Below are 23,715 nucleotides of genomic sequence, written 5' to 3'. Positions count from 1 at the left end.
ATACATGTAGGGGTCTGAAAGGATTAGAGATTAATAACAATATACAATGGTATGGAAGACCAGGTTTTACAAATTTACAATTTGTATAACTTCACTCATTCCTTTTTATTAGCTGCCTCTTGTTTCAGTAAAATTTGAGTCCAAGGTTCTCCAACTGTTAATTTTTAAAAAATAGTCTGACGTTGATTGTGTCTGCTGAGACATTAAATCAGTGACTTACGATACATTGTGCATCTAAGAGTCAAAGATCCCATTGCTTATTTAAAGGAATAAGGGACAGTCTCACTACTCTTGCCAACCTTCTTTCTCACAATACATTCGATTCTTATTTCCAGATTCATATTTTCCACATCCAGAAGGGACCATTGTGATCATCTCTAGTCTGACCTCCTGCATGGTGCAGGCCACAGAATATCCTCAAAATAATTCCTTTTTGAACTAGATCCTATCATCTAGAACAACATTGTCTTGATTTAAAAATACCCAGTGATAGAGAACCCACCACAATCCTTGGTAAATGTTCCAGTGGTTAATTACCCTGACTGTTAAAAGATTATGCCTTATTTCCATCTATATTTGTCTAGCTTCAACTTCCAACCATTGGATCTTGCTGCTACAGGGTTCTAAAAATCCACAGGTGAGCATGAGCTTTTGCTGGGTTCATGGCAGCTGATGTGTTTGCATAGTCTGAACTAACATGTGCTGATGCAAATCAGATGTAATGCCATTTAAGTTAATGAAGTTAGGCTGGTTTTAAAATGGGGTGAGATGTGGATTGAACACCTATATTTTACTTTATTAAAATTTAATATATAACTTGGTAAAGTGCTACAACAGAGCTGGCATATGGAAGGCCATTTAATTGAAAAAGATACATTTAATTCCATTTTAATTCAAATGAGCCATATACATTCATGCAGGCCATCATTTTAGTCATTGCTTGACAATGATTCTATGCACCACCTCCCACCTAGAATATTGCTTCTAAGAGGAATGTGAAAGTTTTTAGGGCAGCCTCGCAAAGTGGTGCATATTTAACAGCCTATGCACAGAATCTTTTTACCCAGCCTTAACATGATGATGAAAATATATATTTTACATGCCCATAAAAAAAGACAAAGAAAAAAGAAGACTCCCCCTTACCCATGCAGTTTAGTAGGTAAATAGATATTGGCAAAGAAGATGTAGATGTATTCCTAGGACAGGGAATAAATGTTCAAAAGTGTATGGGCTGTGTTTCTGTCTCTAAGCCCTGCCTGAGAAAGTCCTCTATTGCTCCGATCCTCAGAGGTTCTGTGAAGTTACCTCTCACTTGATTTTAAAAGGAACTAGGTTTGGAAAAGAAACCCTTTCTAGGGAGCTTGAGCCTGAGAGGTGCTGACCACCTACAGCAATTCTGAGGATTATGACCAGAATTTGGTTGAGTGACTTAAGCCATAAGCATGTGGGCTCAAAATCAACCTTAAACTTGCAGTTTCCTGTTAATCATTTGATATTGGCAGACAGAACACCAGATTAGGGGGACCTGATCGGGCATGGTATTTCCTATCTTCCTATAATTTCTGTGCTTGACTGAGAATTAAAGACTATATACATAGACTTTGGGAGAAGTTGCTTAAAAGTGACCCGAAGAACTTTTTACTTTTCAGAAACTTCATTCAGGATTCTGTTTTTCTCTTGCCATCAGGTGATGGTAGAATTAATTCCAAAAGTGGCTGAAAGAGCTGTAATTCCTTATGGTGTGTTTGGTGCTTATGATGCTGTTAGCAAAGGAAGAGCTGAGTTTTCAACTGTTTTGCTTTCGGCTGTGTTAATTTGTAATTTTTAAGTCTGAACATACTATCTGTTATTGATTTGGGATTCTGTAAAAAAATTTCAGTTCCTTACTAACATGTGTTAAAGAAAGTATGTGCAATGACCGGGGAATGTGTGGGTCAGGCCTAATGGTCAGAGCAGAGGGTCAAAACCAAAGACAGAGTCAGGTACCAAGCCAAAGGTCAGAGTCGGAGTCAGGTGCCAAGCCAGGGGTCAGAGCCAGAGACAGCGTCGGGATAAGGCAGAGGAGCAGGGGCCTGGAGCAGTACCAGGTTTACCATGGCGCCAGGCCCAGAGTCAGAAGGGAACAGAAGGGGCCCCGGCCAGCCCGATCCCCTGGCCAGTTGAGCCAACCAGGAAAGCTGCCCCCACCCCTGCTCCGCCACTGCCCCACCTCTTTCCCAAAGCCCCCAGCCCTGCCCCCATTCCACCCCTGCTCTGCCCCAGCCCCGCCCCCATTCCAGCCCTTCCCCTGAGCAATGGCCCGGGGGACTGCAGCGGGGTCAGGCATGCCCTGCACTCACTGGGCGGTGGGAAGTGGAGCGACCTGGCCCCAGCCCGCTCTGCTCCGCTGGCTCCCAGCCACACCACCAGTGAGTGCTGGGGGGCGGTTCCCCCTTGCCCTCCAGTCCCAAGGCTGGGAGCCAGAGGAACAGAGTGGAGCGGGTTGGGGCCGGGTCACTCCACTTCCCGCCGCCCTGTGAGTGTGGGGTCGGGCCCACCAGGCAATCACCGGGCGGCAGGAAGTGGAGCAGCCCGGCCTCAGCCCGCTCGTGCTGGGGGACGGTTTCCCCCCTGCCCCCCAAGCCTGGGGAGGAGATGGAGCGGTGGGGAAGGGGCATGGGATAGAGAAGGGGATGGGGGAAGAGGCAGGGGAGAAGGAAGGGGGTGGGATGGGATGGGGAGGAGATGGAGTGATGGTGAAGGGCCATGGGATGGGGAAGAGAAGGGGTTGGGGGAAGTGGGGGCAGGGGGAAAGAGGCAGTGGGGAAGGAAGGGGGTGGGATGGGGAGGAGATGGAGTGATGGGGAAGGGGCATGGGATGGGGAAAAGAAGGGGATGGAGGAAGTGGAGGCAGGGGAGAAGGAAGGGGATGGGATGGGACGGGGAGGAGATGGAGTGATGGGGAAGGGGCATGGGATGGGGAAGAGAAGGGGATAGGGGAAATGGGGGCCGAGCATGTGGATCCTCTTGGCAGCAGCTGGCACTCCCCGTTAAGCAGGCCATCAAACCCTCACCCTGACAAGCCCTACCTCCCCTGCATCTGTACCACCCTGATGAGCCCCTCAACACCCTCCCCACTGAGCCCCAACCACCTACACCTGGATTTCCCCCCAAATAGCCCCCCCCACCGCTGAGCTCCAACCACTCTCACTTGGTCCCCCCGCAGATTCCCATTGCCCCTGCACCGGGAATTTCCCTCTGCATCCAAATCCCCCACAGAGATGCCTGCACCCAGACTGCCCCACACAGAACCCTCTTACCCCCATCTAGATCCCCCCACACTAAGTCCCTTTGCACTTGGATCCTGCTGCCAGGCTGAGCCTCCCTGCCCACATCTGGTGTGCCTGGCGCAAAAGGGGTAGGGCCCCAGGGTGTTTCTGTGGCAGGCATGGCCTTAGTGCGGTGTCAGGGTCAGATTCAGCCTCACTGCCAAAGTCCCTGTCCCAGGGGGGCGGGGGAGGCTGCAGGGTATTCTCCCACCTCCATGCAGCCAGTGGTCTGTGCTCCCCACTGCCATGGTGGAGCTTCCACATTTATTTATTGTAAAAAAAAAAAAAAGTAAAAAAATTGCAGAATTTTAAAATATTATGCACAGAATTTGATGCAGAATTCCCTCAGGAATATGGGGCTCTGTACAGCTGTGATGGTGAGACTGTGAAGGGGGTGCTGGACAGTATCTGTGGGTGGGGGAGCTGGGCAGGGGTATGGTGTGAAGGGTGCTGTGCAGCTGTGGTGGAAGGTCAGCGGGAGGGGTCTCTGGGCAGGGGGTGCTGGGCATAGCGGGTCCGGGGGCATTGAGCATAGGGATCTGTGGGGGAGGTCTCTGGGAGAAGGGGCGCTGGGCATAGGAATCTGTGGGGGAAGTCTCTGGGTGAGGGGGTGCTGGGCATAAGGGCAGGGCACTGGGCAGGGGGGCAGTGTGGAAGGGGCACGCTGGCAGCGCAGGACTGGGCGGGCTAGTGTACGTCTAGCAATTGTGGGTTTGTAAACAGTGCCCTTGTGCTGGGCTAAGTGGGGCCACTTCCGCTGCGCAGCGCTTCATTGCCCCCAACCGACCCCTCACTCTGCAGCCCGCCCCCCATCACGTCTTATTTCCCCAATGGGGGCCCACAGTTATGTTTGGTGCCCCGGCCTGGAGTAGTACAGGACAGCAGGAACTGGGAGTAGGTGGGGGTCTGGAATGGGAGGACAGGAACCAGGAGCATGCAGGGAAGCAGGAAACAGGAGCAGATAAGAATGGAGGGCTCAGGAGACAGGTAAGCAGGAAGCGTCCAACATCACAGCCAGCCAAAGGTTCCTCTTGTGCAGACAATTTCCTGTTGTTACTTCCTGGTTTATATAGTACTCCTTAGCCAGTCGGGGGGGCTGGATGTTTCCCCCAAGCAGGAGATTTGGAGACGGGGCCCTCTATGAGCTAGTCCTTCCCTGGACCCTTCCCTAATTACTCAGGTGAGCTGCTGGGTGGCCGTCCTGGCCTGAGGGCTGCCTGTGGGCTTGGGTTTGAGGCCTGTGATCCCTCACGGTATGTTGTAGATGTTAGGGGGCTTATTCCTTCACCCACTTACTTCCCTGGTCCTTCTCGCATGAACAGAGAGCAACAATACCCGAAGTCCAAAGGTGCAAACAATTCGATGTTTATTGGGGTGAACTTCCAGCAAGCATGATTCCAGTTTCCTTCCTTAGTATCCTCCTTCCCAGCTCTGACACCACAGAGCCTTACACCTGTGTCCCTGTTCCCATTACTACCCTTAGCCAAACATGATTCCAACTTCCTTACTCCCATTCCCTGTTCCCATTTCCCCCTTTAGCAAAACATGATTCCAATTTTCTTACCCCCATTCCCTGTTCCCATCTCCCTCACCCACATGCCCATGCCCACCCCCACCCACACCCAGTCACTTCCTCATTGACTACAGATTATATAGTAAAACTTGAGTTCTGCTTAGCTATACCTTAACCAATCATTTTCCTGAAATTTAACTAACCAATCCTAACATATTGTAACATGATTATGTAACCAATTATATCCCACCACCTTAATTAGTTTACACCCAGCAAAATTAATTATACAGCAGACAGGAACAATCACAGAACCAGAGAGAGATTATACCGACAAACAATAGCAAAGTGGGAACTACAATGACAGGACAACACAGAAGCGAGGATTTCACATCCCAGCTATTGATAAGTGAGTTCTTGCCAGACAGGATGCTATCAAACTAAGTTTCCTTTTACATTTTCTAGGCACTTCCCTTTCTCTGGAGGTGATAGGAACTATCAGGACAGGATTGTATTCCTAACAGCCGAATAGCACCTTATTTCAGGGTATGTCTACACTACGAAATTAGGTCGAATTTGTAGAAGTCGGTTTTTTTGAAATCGGTTTTATATATTCGAGTGTGTGTGTCCCCACAGAAAATGCTCTAAGTGCATTAAGTGCATTAACTCGGCGGAGCGCTTCCACAGTACCGAGGCAAGCGTCGACTTCTGGAGCGTTGCACTGTGGGTAGCTATCCCACAGTTCCCGCAGTCTCCGCTGCCCATTGGAATTCTGGGTTGATATCCCAATGCCTGATGGGGTTAAAACATTGTCGCGGGTGGTTCTGGGTACATATCGTCAGGACCCCGTTCCCACCCTCCCTCCCCCCGTGAAAGCAAGGGCAGACAATCATTTCGCGCCTTTTTTGTCTGCTGCCAGCCAAAGATGTAAAGGATCGATGGAGTGGGTCAGAACAAGACATAGACCAGATTTGTTTTGGACTCATTTTCCTCCTCCCCTGTCTAGATCACACTGCAGTCAGTCACAGAGAAGGCGCAGCGAGGTTAATCTAGCCATGTATCAATCAGAGGCCAGGCTAACCTCCTTGTTCCAATAACAACGATAACTTTGGTGCACCATTTCTTATTGGAACCCTCCATGCAGTCCTGCCTGAAATACTCCTTGATGTACAGGCACACCCTTTGTTGATTTTAGCTCCCTGAAGCCAACCCTGTAAGCCGTGTCGTCAGTCGCCCCTCCCTCCGTCAGAGCAACGGCAGACAATCGTTCCGCGCCTTCTTTCTGTGCGGACGCCATACCAAGGCAAGCATGGAGGCCGCTGAGCTCATTTTGGCAATTAGGAGCACATCAACCACCACACGCATTATCCAGCAGTATATGCAGCACCAGAACATGGCAACGCGATACCGGGCGAGGAGGCGACGTCAGCGCGGTCCCGTGAGTGATCAGGACATGGACACAGATTTCTCTGAAAGCATGGGCCCTGCCAATGCATGCATCATGGTGCTAATGGGGCAGGTTCATGCTGTGGAACACCGATTCTGGGCTCGGGAAACAAGCACAGACTGGTGGGACCGCATAGTGTTGCAGGTCTGGGACGATTCCCAGTGGCTGCGAAACTTCCGCATGCGTAAGGGCACTTTCATGGAACTTTGTGACTTGCTTTCCCCTGCCCTGAAGCGCATGAATACCAGGATGAGAGCAGCCCTCACAGTTGAGAAGCGAGTGGCGATAGCCCTGTGGAAGCTTGCAACGCCAGACAGCTACCGGTCAGTTGGGAATCAATTTGGAGTGGGCAAATCTACTGTGGGGGCTGCTGTGATGCAAGTAGCTCACGCAATCAAAGATCTGCTGATATCAAGGGTAGTGACCCTGGGAAATGTGCAGGTCATAGTGGATGGCTTTGCTGCAATGGGATTCCCTAACTGTGGTGGGGCTATAGACGGAACCCATATCCCTATCTTGGCACCAGAGCACCAAGCCGGCGAGTACATAAACCGCAAGGGGTACTTTTCGATAGTGCTGCAAGCTCTGGTGGATCACAAGGGACGTTTCACCAACATCAACGTGGGATGGCCGGGAAAGGTGCATGACGCTCGCATCTTCAGGAACTCTGGTCTGTTTCAAAAGCTGCAGGAAGGGACTTTCTTCCCAGACCAGAAAATAACTGTTGGGGATGTTGAAATGCCTATATGTATCCTTGGGGACCCAGCCTACCCCTTAATGCCATGGCTCATGAAGCCGTACACAGGCAGCCTGGACAGTAGTCAGGAGCTGTTCAACTACAGGCTGAGCAAGTGCAGAATGGTGGTAGAATGTGCATTTGGACGTTTAAAGGCGCGCTGGCGCAGTTTACTGACTCGCTTAGACCTCAGCGAAACCAATATTCCCACTGTTATTACTGCTTGCTGTGTGCTCCACAATATCTGTGAGAGTAAGGGGGAGACGTTTATGGCGGGGTGGAAGATTGAGGCAAATCGCCTGGCTGCTGGTTACGCGCAGCCAGACACCAGGGCGGTTAGAAGAGCTCAGGAGGGCGCGGTACGCATCAGAGAAGCTTTGAAAACCAGTTTCATGATTGGCCAGGCTACAGTGTGAAAGTTCTGTTTGTTTCTCCTTGATGAAACCCCCCGCCCCTTGGTTCACTCTACTTCCCTGTAAGCTAACCACCCTCCCCTCCTCCCTTTAATCACCGCTTGCAGAGGCAATAAAGTCATTGCTGCTTCACAGTCATGCATTCGTTATTCATTCATCACACAAATAGGGGGATGACTACCAAGGTATCCCAGGAGGGGTGGTGGAGGAGGGAAGGAAAATGCCACACAGCACTTTAAGCACAGCACTTTAAAAGTTTACAACTTTAAAATTTATTGAATGACAGCCTTCTTTTTTTTGGGCAATCCTCTGTTGTGGAGTCGCTGGTTGGCCGGAGGCCCCCCCCACCGCGTTCTTGGGCGTCTGGGTGTGGAGGCTATGGAACTTGGGGAGGAGGGCGGTTGGTTACAGAGGGGCAGCAGTGGCAGTCTGTGCTCCAGCTGCCTTTGCTGCAGCTCAACCATACACTGGAGCATTCTGGTTTGGTCCTGCAGCAGCCTCAGCACTGAATCCTGCCTTCTCTCATCACGCTGCCGCCACATTTGAGCTTCAGCCCTGTCTTCTGCCCGCCACTTACTCTCTTCAGCCCTCCACCTCTCCTCCCGGTCATTTTGTGCTTTCCTGCACTCTGACATTATTTGCCTCCACGCATTCGTCTGTGCTCTGTCAGTGTGGGAGGACAGCATTAGCTCGGAGAACATTTCATCTCGAGTGCGTTTTTTTTTCTTTCTAAGCTTCACTAGCCTCTGGGAAGGAGAAGATCCTGTGATCATTGAAACACATCCAGCTGGTGGAGAAAAAAAAAGGGACAGCGGTATTTAAAAAGACACATTTTATAAAACAGTCGCTACACTCTTTCAGGGTAAACCTTGCTGTTAACATTACATACATAGCACATGTGCTTTCGTTACAAGGTCGCATTTTGCCTCCTCCCACCGCGTGACTACCCCCTCAACCCTCCCCCCTCCCCGTGGCTAACAGCGGGGAACATTTCTGTTCAGCCACAGGCAAACAGCACAGCAGGAATGTGTCCCTGAATAAAAGCACCCTATTTCAACCAGGTGACCATGAATTATATCTCACTCTCCTGAGGATAACACAGAGAGAGAAAGAACGGATTTTGGTTGAATGCCAGCAAACATACACTGCAATGCTTTGTTCTACAGTGATTCCCGAGTATGTGTTACTGGCCTGGAGTGATAAAAGTGTCCTACCATGAAGGACGAAATAAGGCTGCCCTCCCCAGAAACCTTTTGCAAAGGCTTTAGGACTACATCTAGGAGAACCGCAAATGCCAGGGCAAAGTAATTCTTTCACATGCTTGCTTTTAAACCATGTATAGCATTTTAAAAGGTACACTCACCAGAGGTCCCTTCTCCGCCTGCTGGGTCCAGGAGGCAGCCTTGGGTGGGTTCGGGGGGTACTGGCTCCAGGTCTAGGGTGAGAAACAGTTCCTGGCTGTCGGGAAAACCGGTTTCTCCGCTTGCTTGCTGTGAGCTATCTACAACCTCCTCCTCCTCCTCATCTTCTTCGTCCCCAAAACCTGCTTCCGTATTGCCTCCATCTCCATTGAAGGAGTCAAACAACACGGCTGGGGTAGTGGTGGCTGAACCCCCTAAAATGGCATGCAGCTCATCATAGAAGCGGCATGTTTGGGGCTCTGACCCAGAGCGGCTGTTCGCCTCTCTGGTTTTCTGGTAGGCTTGCCTCAGCTCCTTCAGTTTCACGCGGCACTGCTTCGGGTCCCTGTTATGGCCTCTGTCCTTCATGCCCTGGGAGATTTTGACAAAGGTTTTGGCATTTCGAAAACTGGAACGGAGTTCTGATAGCACGGATTCCTCTCCCCAAACAGCGATCAGATCCCGTACCTCCCGTTCGGTCCATGCTGGAGCTCTTTTGCGATTCTGGGACTCCATCATGGTCACCTGTGCTGATGAGCTCTGCATGGTCACCTGCAGCTTGCCACGCTGGCCAAACAGGAAATGAGATTCAAAAGTTCGCGGTTCTTTTCCTGTCTACCTGGCCAGTGCATCTGAGTTGAGAGTGCTGTCCAGAGCGGTCAGAATGGAGCACTCTGGGATAGCTCCCGGAGGCCAATACCATCGAATTGTGTCCACAGTACCCCAAATTCGAGCTGGGAACGTCGATTTAAGCGCTAATCCACTTGTCAGGGGTGGAGTAAGGAAATCGATTTTAAGAGCCCTTTAAGTCGAAATAAAGGGCTTCACTGTGTGGACGGGTGCAGGTTTAAATCGATTTAACGCTGCTAAATTCGACCTAAAGTCCTAGTGTAGACCAGGGCTCAGTGTGACTAGTTTGGAATGTGAGGATGTGACTGTTTGCTTCCCAGCTTATGGCTGCCTCTGCTGCTTAGCCAAAGGTGTTAGCCTAAGAACAGGGCCTCAGACTGTCACAGTAAGAGAAGGCCCTTACACCAGCAGACAGTGATTTTGATTCTTTCTTTTATACCTCTATCACTAGCCAAGTGATAAGAATACACCTAAATTCTTAGAGTACAGGCCTTTGCAGACAGGCCTGAATATCTATATCCTAACAGTAGATATGTATCTCTGCGAAATAAATACACTCAAGTACTGAATTTTTGCACTGGTAGTTTTCTTTTTTGCTTTATCCATTCTGAGTGCAGTACATGTGAACATGTGCACAGTTGATTAGTGTAATTAAAACTCGATGCCTCTCCAGTGTATCAGTCCAACTTTGTAGCACGGCCTATGTGCTGCACTTGTAGGGGAAAGGACTTGATGGCTGCAATTATCTTTTCCAGTCAAACATCTATGATCTTACCTAAGAAAAAGGCAATTTTGTTGTATTGCTTTTAAAGTGAGGATCATTCTTATTCATGTAAGTGGGATACGAGGTAATACCATTTCTTGCTTTGTCATTAGTGGAATTGATACACTGAGTCATAAGGAGGAATAAATTACCTTGCTATAATTGATTCTGAACTGTGGCTGTTACAGTTCACTCACTTTCTTTGTCATCCATAAAGCAGGGCTTACTGATTTCAACTTCACTTAATCTTAAATATAGATCGCTTGTTTTTTATAAAGATAGGCTGCATTTCTGAAAGGATGTTCTGTTTCCTTCCATGATTCCAGAGCTACATCTTATAGACTTCACATTAAATTCATCACAACATATTTAAGAGGAATTTTGTACGATAGCTTATTATTTTTTAATATTTGTATTGTGGGGATGCCCTAAGGCACCAGACAGAATTGGAGCACTACTGTGCTAGGTGCTAGGATGTAGCTCTGCAGTCTTGGTGTTTGTCCCTGAGGAAGACTTGGTGTCTGCCCTGAAGAGTTTACAATCAAATTTTAGACAAGATTCTACAAAGGAGTGGAACAGCCTATAGGAGGGAATTGTTACAGTGGTACAATTACACTGTCATATAGACTTGGCAGGGCACAGCTTGACGTTTCTGAATAATATGAATTTAAGCCCATACAGTTGGGTTTTGGTAATCATGGAAAAGCAAGTGGAATGTGGATATAGAGAAATACTCTTTATCCTCCATAAAACACTTAAAAACAGTGCAACAGATGAAAGCTGCATGGAGCCATCACTCAACAAAGCAATGCTGCTAATGAAATACGCAAATAGTAACAACAAGAAATTTGTTACTCATTTTATCTGTTCTTTATGGGCTGGATCCAGTGCACATTGAAGTCAATGGAATGACTCACAGTGACTTCAGTGGGTGTTGGGTATCGCCTTAAATTCATTATTATGCTTCTATCTTAATTGTAATTTCTCACTTTTTTATTTATTATTAAATGCCACCTGAAAGGAAGAAGGAAATGAGAGAGATGATGTTTAAACAGAATCAAATAAAGAATTTATTAAATGAGCATTGAAACTTGGGAGGAACGTGTTTGCTAATGAAATAACATTTTCCTTAAAAAATGTGTGAAGATGAACTGTAGATTATAGAATATATTTTAAGTGTTTTCCAGCAGTTGCTTTTAATAGAACTGTAACTAATAAATATGTGTGTGGTTTGCTATCGGATCTGGAGTTCTTACTTCAAATGGTAATGCATTTTGCACTAGCAGATTGCAGTTCCTGCTAAGAAGGGGTTAAATCCAAATTAAGCAATCATATGGTCTCCATTAATGTATTTAGTGTCTAAACTAAGGGTAACTTCTGTATTGTTTTATTTACCACATTTACTTTTTCTCTTCAGTAAATCTGCATTTGTCTTGTGTGCTCTACATGAAGTACTTTCTTTGCACGTGGTCTTTGTCTTCTCCCCTTCCTTTTGGACTGTGTTTCCTTTTTGGTACATCATAGAGGTGTTTATACTTTTCATTTTTTCTAAATGGATTATACCAGATTTACATGTAAACATTGCATTGCTATTATGAACGCAAATACCTTCATACCTGATGTTGCAGGGTTTTTTTTTAACTACATGATAAGAGGTCACAATAGTTAGAAGACTTGGGATTCTTCTCTTCTCTGATATAGTAATTGCGATTTTTGTTTTGATGTTGACAGAAATTACTGAAGTATCAGATGAAGAATTGGATGCCCTGCAGTCTTTTTGCACCATTAAAATAAGCCAGATCCATCATAAGTTGAACTCTAAGCAGTCAAACAGCAGCAAACATAAACATCTGCAGCATGGATTCACTTCAGAGAAGCCTGTGACAGGTGACTTGAAGTGTACTATTCCTGATCAGCTAGTGAACAGAATCCATCTGAAAAATATCAGTGAGACAATGAAACAGGTACTGTAACCAAAACATAAATCATGCCAGTTTGTTGGTTGGTTGGTTGGTTTTGGAGGGCTGCTAAAGAAAAATTTGAAACTATACGGGCCAAATCCTGCTGTCCTTACTCATTCAAAACTCCCATTGACTTCATTGTGAGTTTTGCCTTAGTGAGGACTGCAGGATTTGTGTTTCTGATTTTCTCATTAAGACCACGCTGCAGAAACGCTTTTCGTAAATAATAAAATTATATAAAACGTTGCCTACTGACAAAATGCTGATTTTTCATTGAGACATTTCATACAATATGAGTAATTCACAGAGGCAGGGGTGGATAGTTATTGTCAACCTCTATGAGCGTTAGGTTAACTGGGGAGTAGAGTTGTAAGTGATGCTTGTCAGGCTGCCCTTGCCCGTTGTGTACAGAACTGTTCTGGAAGTGACTTGTGGAGTCCGGGGGCAGCATCAGAGAAACGTGCTCACTGTCCAGGAGAAGGTTTGGCATCTCCATTATAACAGTTGGTTAATGTACAAAGTGGCATTGGCTCTGCTCAAAAGAGGTCAGAAGCTGTCTTGCTACTTCAGCCACAGAGAGTTGATAGGATTTCAGTCAAAAGAAGTGGTAGATGACTGAAACCTCCCGGGCAGCCTGGGAGAGTAAAATATGAGAGCCCTGCCTCTCCCCTTTTGTATAAACTCTTTGTTGTAGTCCAGAATTAGGACTGGCTATCAGGACACCTGCACAAAAACAGAAATATGTGTAAATATATAATACATTCTGAGCCAGATTTTGCCTGGCTGCAAGAAGGGAGGGCACAAAAAAGCTCACCCCTTATGCCTCTTCTTTGCCCTGGGTACAGGGACCGGCCACAGTTGCAGTCCCTGGTCTTTCCTGAGGTCATGCTTCTCTAGGGAATATATGAATGTGGGCAATAGGGGAGTGTTTTTTCAGAAGAGTAAATATTGCTGCATAGATCTTCACCTTTTGGTCACTTGGCTATGGACATATCTGGCCTGTGGCATGGTTTAGCTTTTGATTGGAAAACTGATACCCGTGTTCCTAGATAGAAAAGATAATATCCACGGAGACAAAGGTAAAATATTTTAGCACATAGGTATGACTTTAGCCCCTGTCACTGTGAATGACACATTAGCAAAATATCTTTTAAGCTAAGATTACGTGGCAAATAGTTGGCTTTTATTTGTCACTCTTTTGCACGAAAAACAGGAAGTGTTTAGACATATTTTAATAGAAACATTCCTAAATGCCTGATCTTTTTTTTTTTTTTTTTTTTTGCCAACCTTTAATTTTTAACACTTCCCTAAAGAATGAAATGTGCCTGATAGAATCTGGGTTGCATCAGTGAGTTTGGTAAGATGTGCATGTGTCATTTTAACAGTTTGAAGAGCTTTTCTTTTCTGCCAGCCCAGTGCTTTCCCATAGGACACGTACACTGAGACAAACAACGCCTCTTTCCACTCTGTGTGTGTCAGGAATCACAAAACTGTTGTTTATTCTCCAATGATCCTTGAATTCTAACTTTGTATTTGTAGGGGGGTTTGAATATGTTACTGTGACAGTCATCACCTACAGATGCCTTTACCCATAAATCTTGGTGTTGGAAAATATCTGTGCCTCGTTTGAAATGGGTACAGCATGTCTGCATCGGAGAATAATTTTGATAGAACCAAAAAAATGAGTGGTGAATAATAATTGCAGTCATGTATTTTGCTTCAGTTACTATCACATACATTTGCTTTAATTGACTGCCATACAGCATGTAAAAGTAATTGTTAAACCATTCATTGGCTAACCCTGTGCCAAGTGAGCAGAGAATACTGGGTTTTTTTAATTTGTTTCTTTCTTTTTGGTGTTTTTGAAAGTCAGTTCCGTGACTGTGACAACCTAGCAACCTAGTGACAGAGGATGTGGAAAAAGCTAATGTACTCAATGCTTTTTTTGCTTCTGTCTTCACGAACAAGGTCAGCTCCCAGACTGCTGCGCTGGGCATCACAACTTGGGGAGTAGGTGGCCAGCCCTCTGTGGAGAAAGAGGTGGTTAGGGACTATTTAGAAAAGCTGGACGTGCACAAGTCCATGGGGCCGGACGTGTTGCATCCAAGAGTGCTAAAGGAATTGGCGGCTGTGATTGCAGAGCCATTGGCCATTATCTTTGAAAACTCGTGGCGAACGGGGGAAGTCCCGGATGACTGGGAAAAGGCTAATGTAGTGCCAATCTTTAAAAAAGGGAAGAAGGAGGATCCTGGGAACTACAGGCCAGTCAGCCTCACCTCAGTCCCCGGAAAAATCATGGAGCAGGTCCTCAAGGAATCAATCCTGAAGCCCTTAGAGGAGAGGAAAGTGATCAGGAACAGTCAGCATGGATTCACCAAGGGAAGGTCATGCCTGACTAATCTAATCGCCTTCTATGATGAGGTTACTGGTTCTGTGGATGAAGGGAAAGCAGTGGATGTATTGTTTCTTGACTTTAGCAAAACTTTTGACACGGTCTCCCACAGTATTCTTGTCAGCAAGTTATAGAAGTATGGGCTGGATGAATGCACTATAAGGTGGATAGAAAGCTGGCTAGGTTGTCGGGCTCAATGGGTAGTGATCAATGGCTCCATGTCTAGTTGGCAGCCGGTATCAAGTGGAGTGCCCCAGGGGTCGGTCCTGGGGCCGGTTTTGTTCAATATCTTCATGAATGATCTGGAGGATGGTGTGGATTGCACTCTCAGCAAATTTGCGGATGATACTAAACTAGGAGGAGTGGTAGACACGCTGGAGGGCAGGGATAGGATACAGAGGGACCTAGACAAATTGGAGGATTGGGCCAAAAGAAATCTGATGAGGTTCAACAAGGATAAGTGCAGGGTCCTGCACTTAGGATGGAAGAACCCAATGCACCGCTACAGACTAGGGACTGAATGGCTAGGCAGCAGTTCTGTGGAAAAGGACCTGGGGTGACAGTGGACGAGAAGCTGGATATGAGTCAGCAGTGTGCCCTTGTTGCCAAGAAGGCCAATGGCATTTCGGGATGTATAAGTAGGGGCATAGCCAGCAGATCGAGGGACGTGATCGTTCCCCTCTATTCAACATTGGTGAGGCCTCATCTGGAGTACTGTGTCCAGTTTTGGGGCCCACACTACAAGAAGGATGTGGATAAATTGGAGAGAGTCCAGCGAAGGGCAACAAAAATGATTAGGGGTCTGGAACACATGACTTATGAGGAGAGGCTGAGGGAACTGGGATTGTTTAGTCTTCAGAAGAGAAGAATGAGGGGGGATTTGATAGCTGCTTTCAACTACCTGAGAGGTGGTTCCAAAGAGGATGGTTCTAGAATATTCTCAGTGGTAGAAGAGGACAGGACAAGGAGTAATGGTCTCAAGTTGCAGTGGGGGAGGTTTAGGTTGGATATTAGGAAAAACTTTTTCACTAGGAGGGTGGTGAAACACTGGAATGCGTTACCTAGGGAGGTGGTAGAATCTCCTTCCTTAGAAGTTTTTAAGGTCAGGCTTGACAAAGCACTGGCTGGGATGATTTAATTGGGGATTGGTCCTGCTTTGAGCAGGGGGTTGGACTAAGATGACCTCCTGAGGTCCCTTCCAACCCTGATATTCTATGATTCTATTCTATGATATCGAGAGCTTCATTGTTTTAACTGTTTTGAAATTACAGCTACTTACCTCCTTTCACTACACTAAAATGTAATAAAAAACAGCTACTAATAAATTTGTTACAGTCTCTGAGCCTGACTCTTCTTTTGCTTACATTGGTTTTACTCTGGTGTGATTCCGTGGAGTTAGTCCTGATTTACATCTGTGTAAATGAGATCAGACTCAAATCCTATATACATATATATATTCTGAGATTTGTGTATAGCCTTTAAGCACTCTCAAGATTTTGTGCTAAATAAACTAACACAGACTTTAATAAATATTGTTATTCAACACTTAAAGGAAACTGCTTGTACAATTTTACTTTGGTTTTAATTCAGAACTGTATATACATATTTGAACCAATATCGCTTTAGGGTTCTTTTTCTTCTTAAAAGTTGTGGCGATATTTATTATCTTTTAAAAGAGGGCATGTAGGTTTCAGTTCGCCTACTACAAGAAAAATCTGGTGTATTACCAATCCGCGATAGGATGGCTGAAAAAAATCAGATTAACCTTAAATGAAACAAAGTTACTGCTGCTAGAAAGTGTAGCACATGGGGGAAAGCAAATGTAATTTAGTGTAAAAGTCATTCAGACCGGCTCATCAAGATGATATTGTGAAAAAGATTATGAAGTAATTTATGGCTCCCTAGAAGAGCAAATCTTTCTCTTCAAAATATCTGTATTTTTTATTTGTTATTTTTTAATAGAAGCAATCATCTTACTCGTTCATTTTTTCAACTTCTCATCTTACAGCTGACAGAAACTAAACTACACCAGCCTTCACAATGCCATGATTGTAAGAAAAAATGGACAAAACTGGCCAAGAATAACTTTCTCAGACAAAAGAAGACTTTAGTGGAGAAAGCTTTACTCCAAGATAAATTAGAAGAACAGATTTATGTCAAAGTAAGCAAATGTTATTAAAACAAACACTCCAGTGCATTTTGTACACACTTGCAGTTGTGGAATCCATGAGCCAAATTGCATCCTGATTTATGACCATGCACTCACATAGACTTGCATGCAATGTGAGTCAGGGTGGAATCTGGCCCCATGTTGTTACTAACCTGCATGGGGCTAGATTCTCACCTTGTGCTGATCATGTTTATGGAGCTAGTCTGATTTACATCAACTGATAATCTGACTCACCATTTTCCAGAGGTTTTTTATTTTGAGCATGTCTGGATTGATTTTCCATGATCTGTTTTCTGATTGGCTAGCCAGGAACAAAGTAGTAAATTATATCATTGTTCTAGGATGCCTGCTGGTTACATCGACACAGGCTTCCATCCCATTTTCGTGCTTTTCAAGGAATGGGGTGCAAGGTGACTGCCGCATTGCATGGATGCAGGGCAGTTTTACTGTCGCAGAGGCTGTTCCTTCTGCTCTTTCTTAACCATTACTGTATTATGGTGCTGCCATAAAAAGTGTTCTCATGGGGTTTCAGCTAGAAACCTTGTCTATTTTTCCTTACAGCTTCAATGAGCTCAAGATGACAGCCACCTTGTGGATTGTAGATTTGGAATGCAGAGGTTTTTCGTTTACAATATTCTCCTGCTTGGCATGCACACTTCATCCCTTATCTTATGGATTCTCAAATCATCTTGTCTTGTACCTGAAGCCAGTTTTGTAGTTGCTAGTTTTCCCACTACTCTTCATTCTAAACTATCTAAGTATTTACACCATGCTCATCATCAAGGTTCCTGCGTACCTGATGTAAGGGAGGGGAGTTAGACCTAGTGAAAACTGGCCATAGACTCAGGGAAAGAGGAGGAAGAGTGGCTCTGCAATATGCTCTTTCCATCTGTCAGTGTTACAGAAGCCCTTCCAACCCCATATTCTGCTATTCAGACTTTGTTTTTCTGTATTATGCCTGGGGAGATGGCTAGTCTACAGCATCCTTGACAAATCCAAAGGGATTTCCTCTTGGAGGATAATGTTGACCTGATTGGCATTCTGTCCCATGGATTCCTACTTTCATGCTAGGAAAGCCTTCTGGAGCATAGGCGGCAAGTTATATCTCCACGTGGTGCCTTGGCACCAGCAATATTCAGAGACCAGGGGCCCAGCTCCACCAATATTTGGGGCTGGGTGTCCCCCCTCAGCCCCACCTGCTGCGTGCGCCTCCTCCCCTGCTGTTGCCCCTGACTGTAGCCTCACTGGGGGTGAGGGGTGGGGCTCCCTCCTATGAGTGTCCCCTGCCTCCCCTTGCGGATCAGAGTGTCCCTGCCTCTGCCTGCAGCTCCATGCTGCCTCCCTGCAGCAACTGCTGCCACAGGGTCCTAGCGCCCCCCATCTCGACTGCCAGGGCAGACTGACTCTGAGCCTGCCCTTCCACCTCAGACCCTTCCCTTTTCCTGCGGGACCCTCCACCAGCACAGGGGGCCACCCCATGCCCGCAGTCACCGCTCCTGCCCCATGCTGGGCAAGGAGGCAGCCCCATCCCTCACCCCCAGTGCGAGGCTACAGTCGGGCAACAGCAGGGGAGGAGGCGCACGCAGCACCCACCGGCACCCACCACGGGGCAGGCGAGGGAGATTCCTGGACCTGAGAGAGGCCCTAGGGGCACGTGCAGTGACAGTGGTGGGGGTGAGTGTGCTGCTGGGGAGGCAGTAAAGGGCTGGGCGAAGTCCTTCTTTCTGGCCCCTGTCCCGGAGCAGCCTGCCTGCACCCCAAACTCATCCCCAGCCCTGCCCCACCCCTGAGCCCACACCCCCAGCCACAGCTTTCACCCCCCCGCACCCTCAACCCTCTACCCTAGCCCTGAGCCCCTCCAACACCACAAACCCCTCATCTCCAGCCCCAGCCAGAGACCTCATCCCCCGCACCCTAACCCTCTGCCCCAGCCCTGAGCCTAACACCCCACCCCCAACAGAGCCCTCACCCCCTACACCCCTACTCTCGCCCTGAGCCCCTCCCACACCCCAAACCCTTCATCTGCAGCCACACCCCCCAGCCCTCACCCCTGCACTCCCTCCCTCTGCACCCCCTCCCATCCCCAAACTCCCTCCCAGAACCTGCACCCCCTCCCTCCGCACGCCCTCCCATCCCCAAACTCCCTCCCAGAGCCTGCACCCTGAATCCCAATCCCCTGCCCCAGCCTAGGGCCTGCACCCCAGACCTCCTCCCCCACCCAAACTCCCTCCCAGACCCTTGGGCAGGTGGGGGACGGACTTTGGGCAGGGGCGGGTTCTGGGCACCGCCAAAAATTATACAAACCTGCAGCCCCTGTAATCTGGAGTGGGTTGCAGTAGGCCCTGACAGCATGGGCCATGACATGTACCTAGGGAGCTGAATAAAGGCAGTGATTCTCTCTGTCCCTGTCCCGTCCGTCTCAGATGTCCTGAGATCGCTGGGATTTCTCTGGTTTGCTGGCTCTCACATCCTGTTCACTCTGATGTGGGGAGAATCCTCGTTCTCTGATGCAGTGTTCTTCAGGATATTGTGAGCTATAACTTATTAAATTTGCTGGCCCTTCTATGGGTAGCTCTGCACAAGGGATAATTTGGCCCTTAAGATGGCCCGTATCATTATAGTACGTGACAGATGCATACTCACTGCAGTTTTCTTTTATTTCAGGACTCGCTTACACTTATAGGAGAAATACACAAAAACCTCCCCAAGCTTTCAGAGGATCCAAGGAGCATATGGCAAAGACTGAATGAGAGAGGTCAGAAAGTGTAGGGCCTGGTTGTGATGAGCATTAATCAAAGAATGTAAGAGCTGGCAAAAATCTTCTGGTGACACTCATGTGCCTAATGCCTCCTAATGAGAACTGTTTTGTTAGTGACAAACTGATCAGTGGGTAAATATCCTTGCAGGTAGAACCAGATATTCACAGAGCACAAGATTCCAACCGACAGTCCTGCTATGTGTCCTTCCCGAATGCAAAAGCTGCAATACAGTGTCATCCAACCAAATACATTTTTCAAATTATGGAAGCTGACATTTTTTTATTATTATTCTGACAAGGAATAACTATTGTTTTTGTGGGTTTGCTTATGGGATTTCAGAGCAGCTCACTGCTTCTTCCATCTGTACAAAAAATAGATGGTTCTGTTTTTCTGGGTGGGGAGGTGTAATTATTGGGCTTCAGCTCAATCTTTGCGTTCTGCCTCCTGTTAAATTGAAAGCTAGAGCCCCAGGTGGAGGAGAGAAAGAGACGGTTGCAGAGTAACTGTAAAAGGAATAAAATGAAACTGGGCATTTATAGAACTGGAATAATGAGAATGTGAACTGAAATAAATCAGTAACCCTGAGGATGCCAATAGGACAAGAAATGGCATTAAATTAATCATAGTACCTGTCTGGGGTGGATGTTTAGAAAGAGAAAGAAAACAAAATACAGAATAAAACTGGAATAAAATATCAATTAAGATAATATTTTGACTGTTTTCTGAACTTGCTGATGCATTTACTGTCACTGTCTATCGATTCCTGAAAAGGAATGTCACTATCTCATTGAGATTATCTCTGGGTGAAAGTCTGGTACGACATAGGAAGTCCAAGTAAAGAGGCTTTGCACAGGAGATCTCTGGGGGCTGGAAGCAGTGAAATCCTTCTGCTCACTCCAAGCAGGGCATGTAGACAGCAGAACCATGACCACTACTATGGTCATCATCATGGCTTCCACTGACAGCCGTAGCACATTCCATCATCCCACATTGGCAATGTGTAGCCAGTGGATCCACATGAGTTGCAGACTCGCTGGCCTCTGTAACCTCCATGTTTTCAGCGCATTTGGGCCTTCCACAGCAATTGAGGATCTAGGTAGACATTTGTCTATATAATGTGTATATGAAGGAGATCACTGCCTAATAGTTCAGTGGCTTGTTAAGACATTAGAATGGTACTTTGGTGTTGCATTTTTTTCCCCTTTGGTAAAAGAAAATCTATTGATGGGGTTGATTTGATGTTCTGTTTAAACAAACTACAGGTATGTAGGTGTTACATATACTATGTACTGTAGTTATCAGATCAGTGTACGCAGGGTTGTGTGTTTAGCCACATGGTTTCACGATGCACACATCAATATAAAGCATGAAAATAAATTAGGATGGAGGGAATTAGAGGTTCACTTAGATTATCCTTGATCTTGTGGTATGAATAACCTCCATGAACGATTTCATTAGTTTTGCCTGAGTAGGTGAGGCCTTCACGGAATCTCTAGAGCAGTCTTAAATTCTTTAATACTAGCCGTTCTCATTCCTTCACTGGCAGCTTATTCCACCTTTTAGCAACCCTCTGGGCAAAGTAGCCCATCCTAAGAACTCCCATTAGCATCACTTTCAGTTTTAGATCACGACTGCAACTTATATAGCTATCTTATATGGTGAACAAGATGCCACTGGATTTTTTTGTTAATGCACCATCCTTAGGTATCTTAAAATCCCCCTCCTATCTCCCACTTCTATAACCCTGTTCACATTAGACATTCCATCTCTGCCCCATTTGTCTTGTGACTCCACTCCCTCTCCCTTCCCAAACTCTGCCTAATTCTTTGTTGACCTTTTTGGAACTCCATTAGCAAAAGTTCACCCGTTACTCAACATAAGGTCTCATAAGAGCTCTGTTATGGAGCAGTGATAGCAAAGTACACACACAAAAAGGGAGGCCATGCCTAAGACCCTCTGAAAATTTACCCTTGCATAACACAGTGCAAAATAATACATCTGTGTAGCTTTGTTTCACTACTAAAAACAGGGAATATTAGATACAGCGTTCTAAATACATGTGGACAGGACACAACAGTGCATTTGAGCTCTGCTTTTGGTGTTTAGATTGTCACTGGAAATCTTGAAGTATTTCTTTTTAACTCTTAGTTGTCAACTCTTTGTAGAAATACACTGAATTATAAGATCTTTGGATCAGGCACTTACCAATTTTATTTTCCCACAGTGCACCATGCACACCCAATTTAGAGAGGCAGTTCAGAAAATTCATTTAAAAATTCACCAGCCGTATGGTCTGTGGTGTGTATCTTTTTCTGCTACTCAGTACTGCAGGCTTAGAACAGTTTTGGAGTTCTTCTCTTTCATATTTTAACTCTGGGATCTGAACACATATTTTCTGTTCCCAGGTTGCAGTTATTGCTGATGTACAGTATGAAGCAAATGAGAGAGCTTGCCCTGTAAATTACTTATTTCATACTCCTGCAGGGACTGAGACTAGTAACCAAAGAATTTTGACATGGAGACCACAGAAAGGCGCCTAGATCGGTGCTCTTCCTTTTATACTCCCCACAAGCCATTTATTTTTCTGAGAGAGATTTTTGGTTTGATCTGGAAAAACATCTTTAAAACTGTGATCAAGAAAAATTTATTCATCTGGTTTCCTTGTCTGTGCTGATTGGGGTATAAAAGGAGCAAGACTGATGAGGGGCGAGTCATACAGTAAGTAGATGTGTCACTGAAACAAATTAGTCCATCCATTGTGAAGTGTCATTTAGAGTTTTTCTTTTTTGGTTTTCATACTGCACACTGTTACCCTTTTTTAATCCTCTGAATGATTCGTGAAGTACTAGAGTTTATTGCTGTGAACATCTTGCAAATGCAGAAATTATTTGTTTTTGTTGCATACACTGATTTATTTTACATATTCATTGGTAATGGTTTTTGTGATGCTGCACTTTTTTTGTTGCTAACCTCACCATGAATGTTGCTGAACTGACAACCTGAAAGATTATTATCCTGAAAGTAGCACCAGACTGATACAGCATTGGCTACTATGGCAGTGCAATCTCCCCCTGAACTGTCACACCTCTCCCTGAAGAGATAACCTCTGAGGGGATGAAGTTAACTCCAAGCCCATTTATTCCTTAGCCTCTTTTCTGAGCACCAATTATAGGAGTGGACTCTATGATATGGATGCTTGCCACTAGGAAATAGGCCAAAATGTCCATTTCATTCCCCATAGGCCACTGCAATGCCTTTAGATGGTTATGATGTTCGATTGCTACTGACCTGGACTGGATTTAAACAAGGGCAGAGGTGAAAAACTGTATATCCAATTTCGGATCCCTTGTGCTATCTGCGGCTTAGCTAGTTTCTTTACCAGTAAGCCTTATAGCAGTCTTAAATTTCTTCATTGTGTGCAGGCACACTCACTGGGAGAGAAGTTTAGAAGTGCCACAAGCTCTCTAGTGCCCCCTGCCTTGTCAGAAACTCATCCCTGATCAACAACCTACATAGCTTCATTGGTGCCAAGATTATACAAATTCACCTTTCCCTCCTTGAGATACCTTTCTCCGTAGCCAGTGTCATCAGTGCCGATGAAGCCAGTCCAATCCCATTCATTCAAATTGAAAGTTTGTCAGGAGCGTTGAACTGGTGGTAATGAAGTGAAAGGTTTACTGCTTTAAAGAATAGTGCCCTCCTGTGGCGATGAATCATCATATTGACACAGTGCCCAAATTCTACGCCACTGCAAATCTGGACTATATCTGATTTCAGTGCAGTTAACCCAGAATATATACCCTGGTATCGAATTTGAAAGTTGTTCTAATATGTATATATTTTTTTAAATAATAATGTGCCCTGTGTCTTCAGGTCACAACTTAAATATTATCTCGTAGAACAAAGAAATTACCTTTTATTGTCTCTGCTAAATAAAAACTTAGCTGGACACACAAACATGCGCAAATTACTGCTGCATACAGTATAGGTGTTATAGTAAGTGGCACTTTGTTAAAAATGTAAAATGTTTCAGAGGTTTTTTTATTTTCACGAATGTATATATCAGTAATGTATGGATTAGGTTTTCATTTTTGTCCTCCCCAGTCTACTGTCCCTTTCTCTCACATAGTTGATATACTGTAGGTCTTTACCTACACAGACTGGAAAATGGGATTGATGAGTTGTGCGGGGTGGTGGGGGGAATGCCACTTTGCCCGTTCCCCAAA

At 45.8% G+C, this 23,715-nt stretch overlaps 1 protein-coding gene across 10 annotated transcripts in view; it reads left to right on the top strand.

Annotated features, from left to right (window-relative positions):
- The window catches only part of C9H8orf48 (chromosome 9 C8orf48 homolog), a 230,685-nt gene that overhangs the window by 25,258 nt on the left and 181,712 nt on the right, over positions 1-23,715 (top strand). For 7 of the 10 annotated variants that reach the window (XR_012160954.1, XR_012160955.1, XR_012160959.1 and 4 more), the window contains exons 5-7: positions 11,939-12,171; positions 16,569-16,721; positions 19,395-19,485. Coding sequence is in view for 4 of the 10 variants with exons in the window: in XM_073361034.1 (XP_073217135.1) it covers positions 11,939-12,171; positions 16,569-16,721; positions 19,395-19,485 (477 nt within the window). In the remaining 6 variants the exon portion in view is untranslated. Of the gene's footprint in view, positions 1-11,938; positions 12,172-16,568; positions 16,722-19,394; positions 20,193-23,715 lie in introns of those variants that run through there. The other 3 variants (XM_073361036.1, XM_073361035.1, XM_073361037.1) reach the window with 3 other exon arrangements.

The sequence above is a fragment of the Lepidochelys kempii genome, chromosome 9 (genome assembly GCF_965140265.1).
Source record: "Lepidochelys kempii isolate rLepKem1 chromosome 9, rLepKem1.hap2, whole genome shotgun sequence".
Lineage (NCBI taxonomy): Eukaryota > Metazoa > Chordata > Testudines > Cheloniidae > Lepidochelys > Lepidochelys kempii.
Note: the sequence above shows the minus strand (reverse complement) of the source record. Positions and strands in the feature narration are given on the sequence as shown.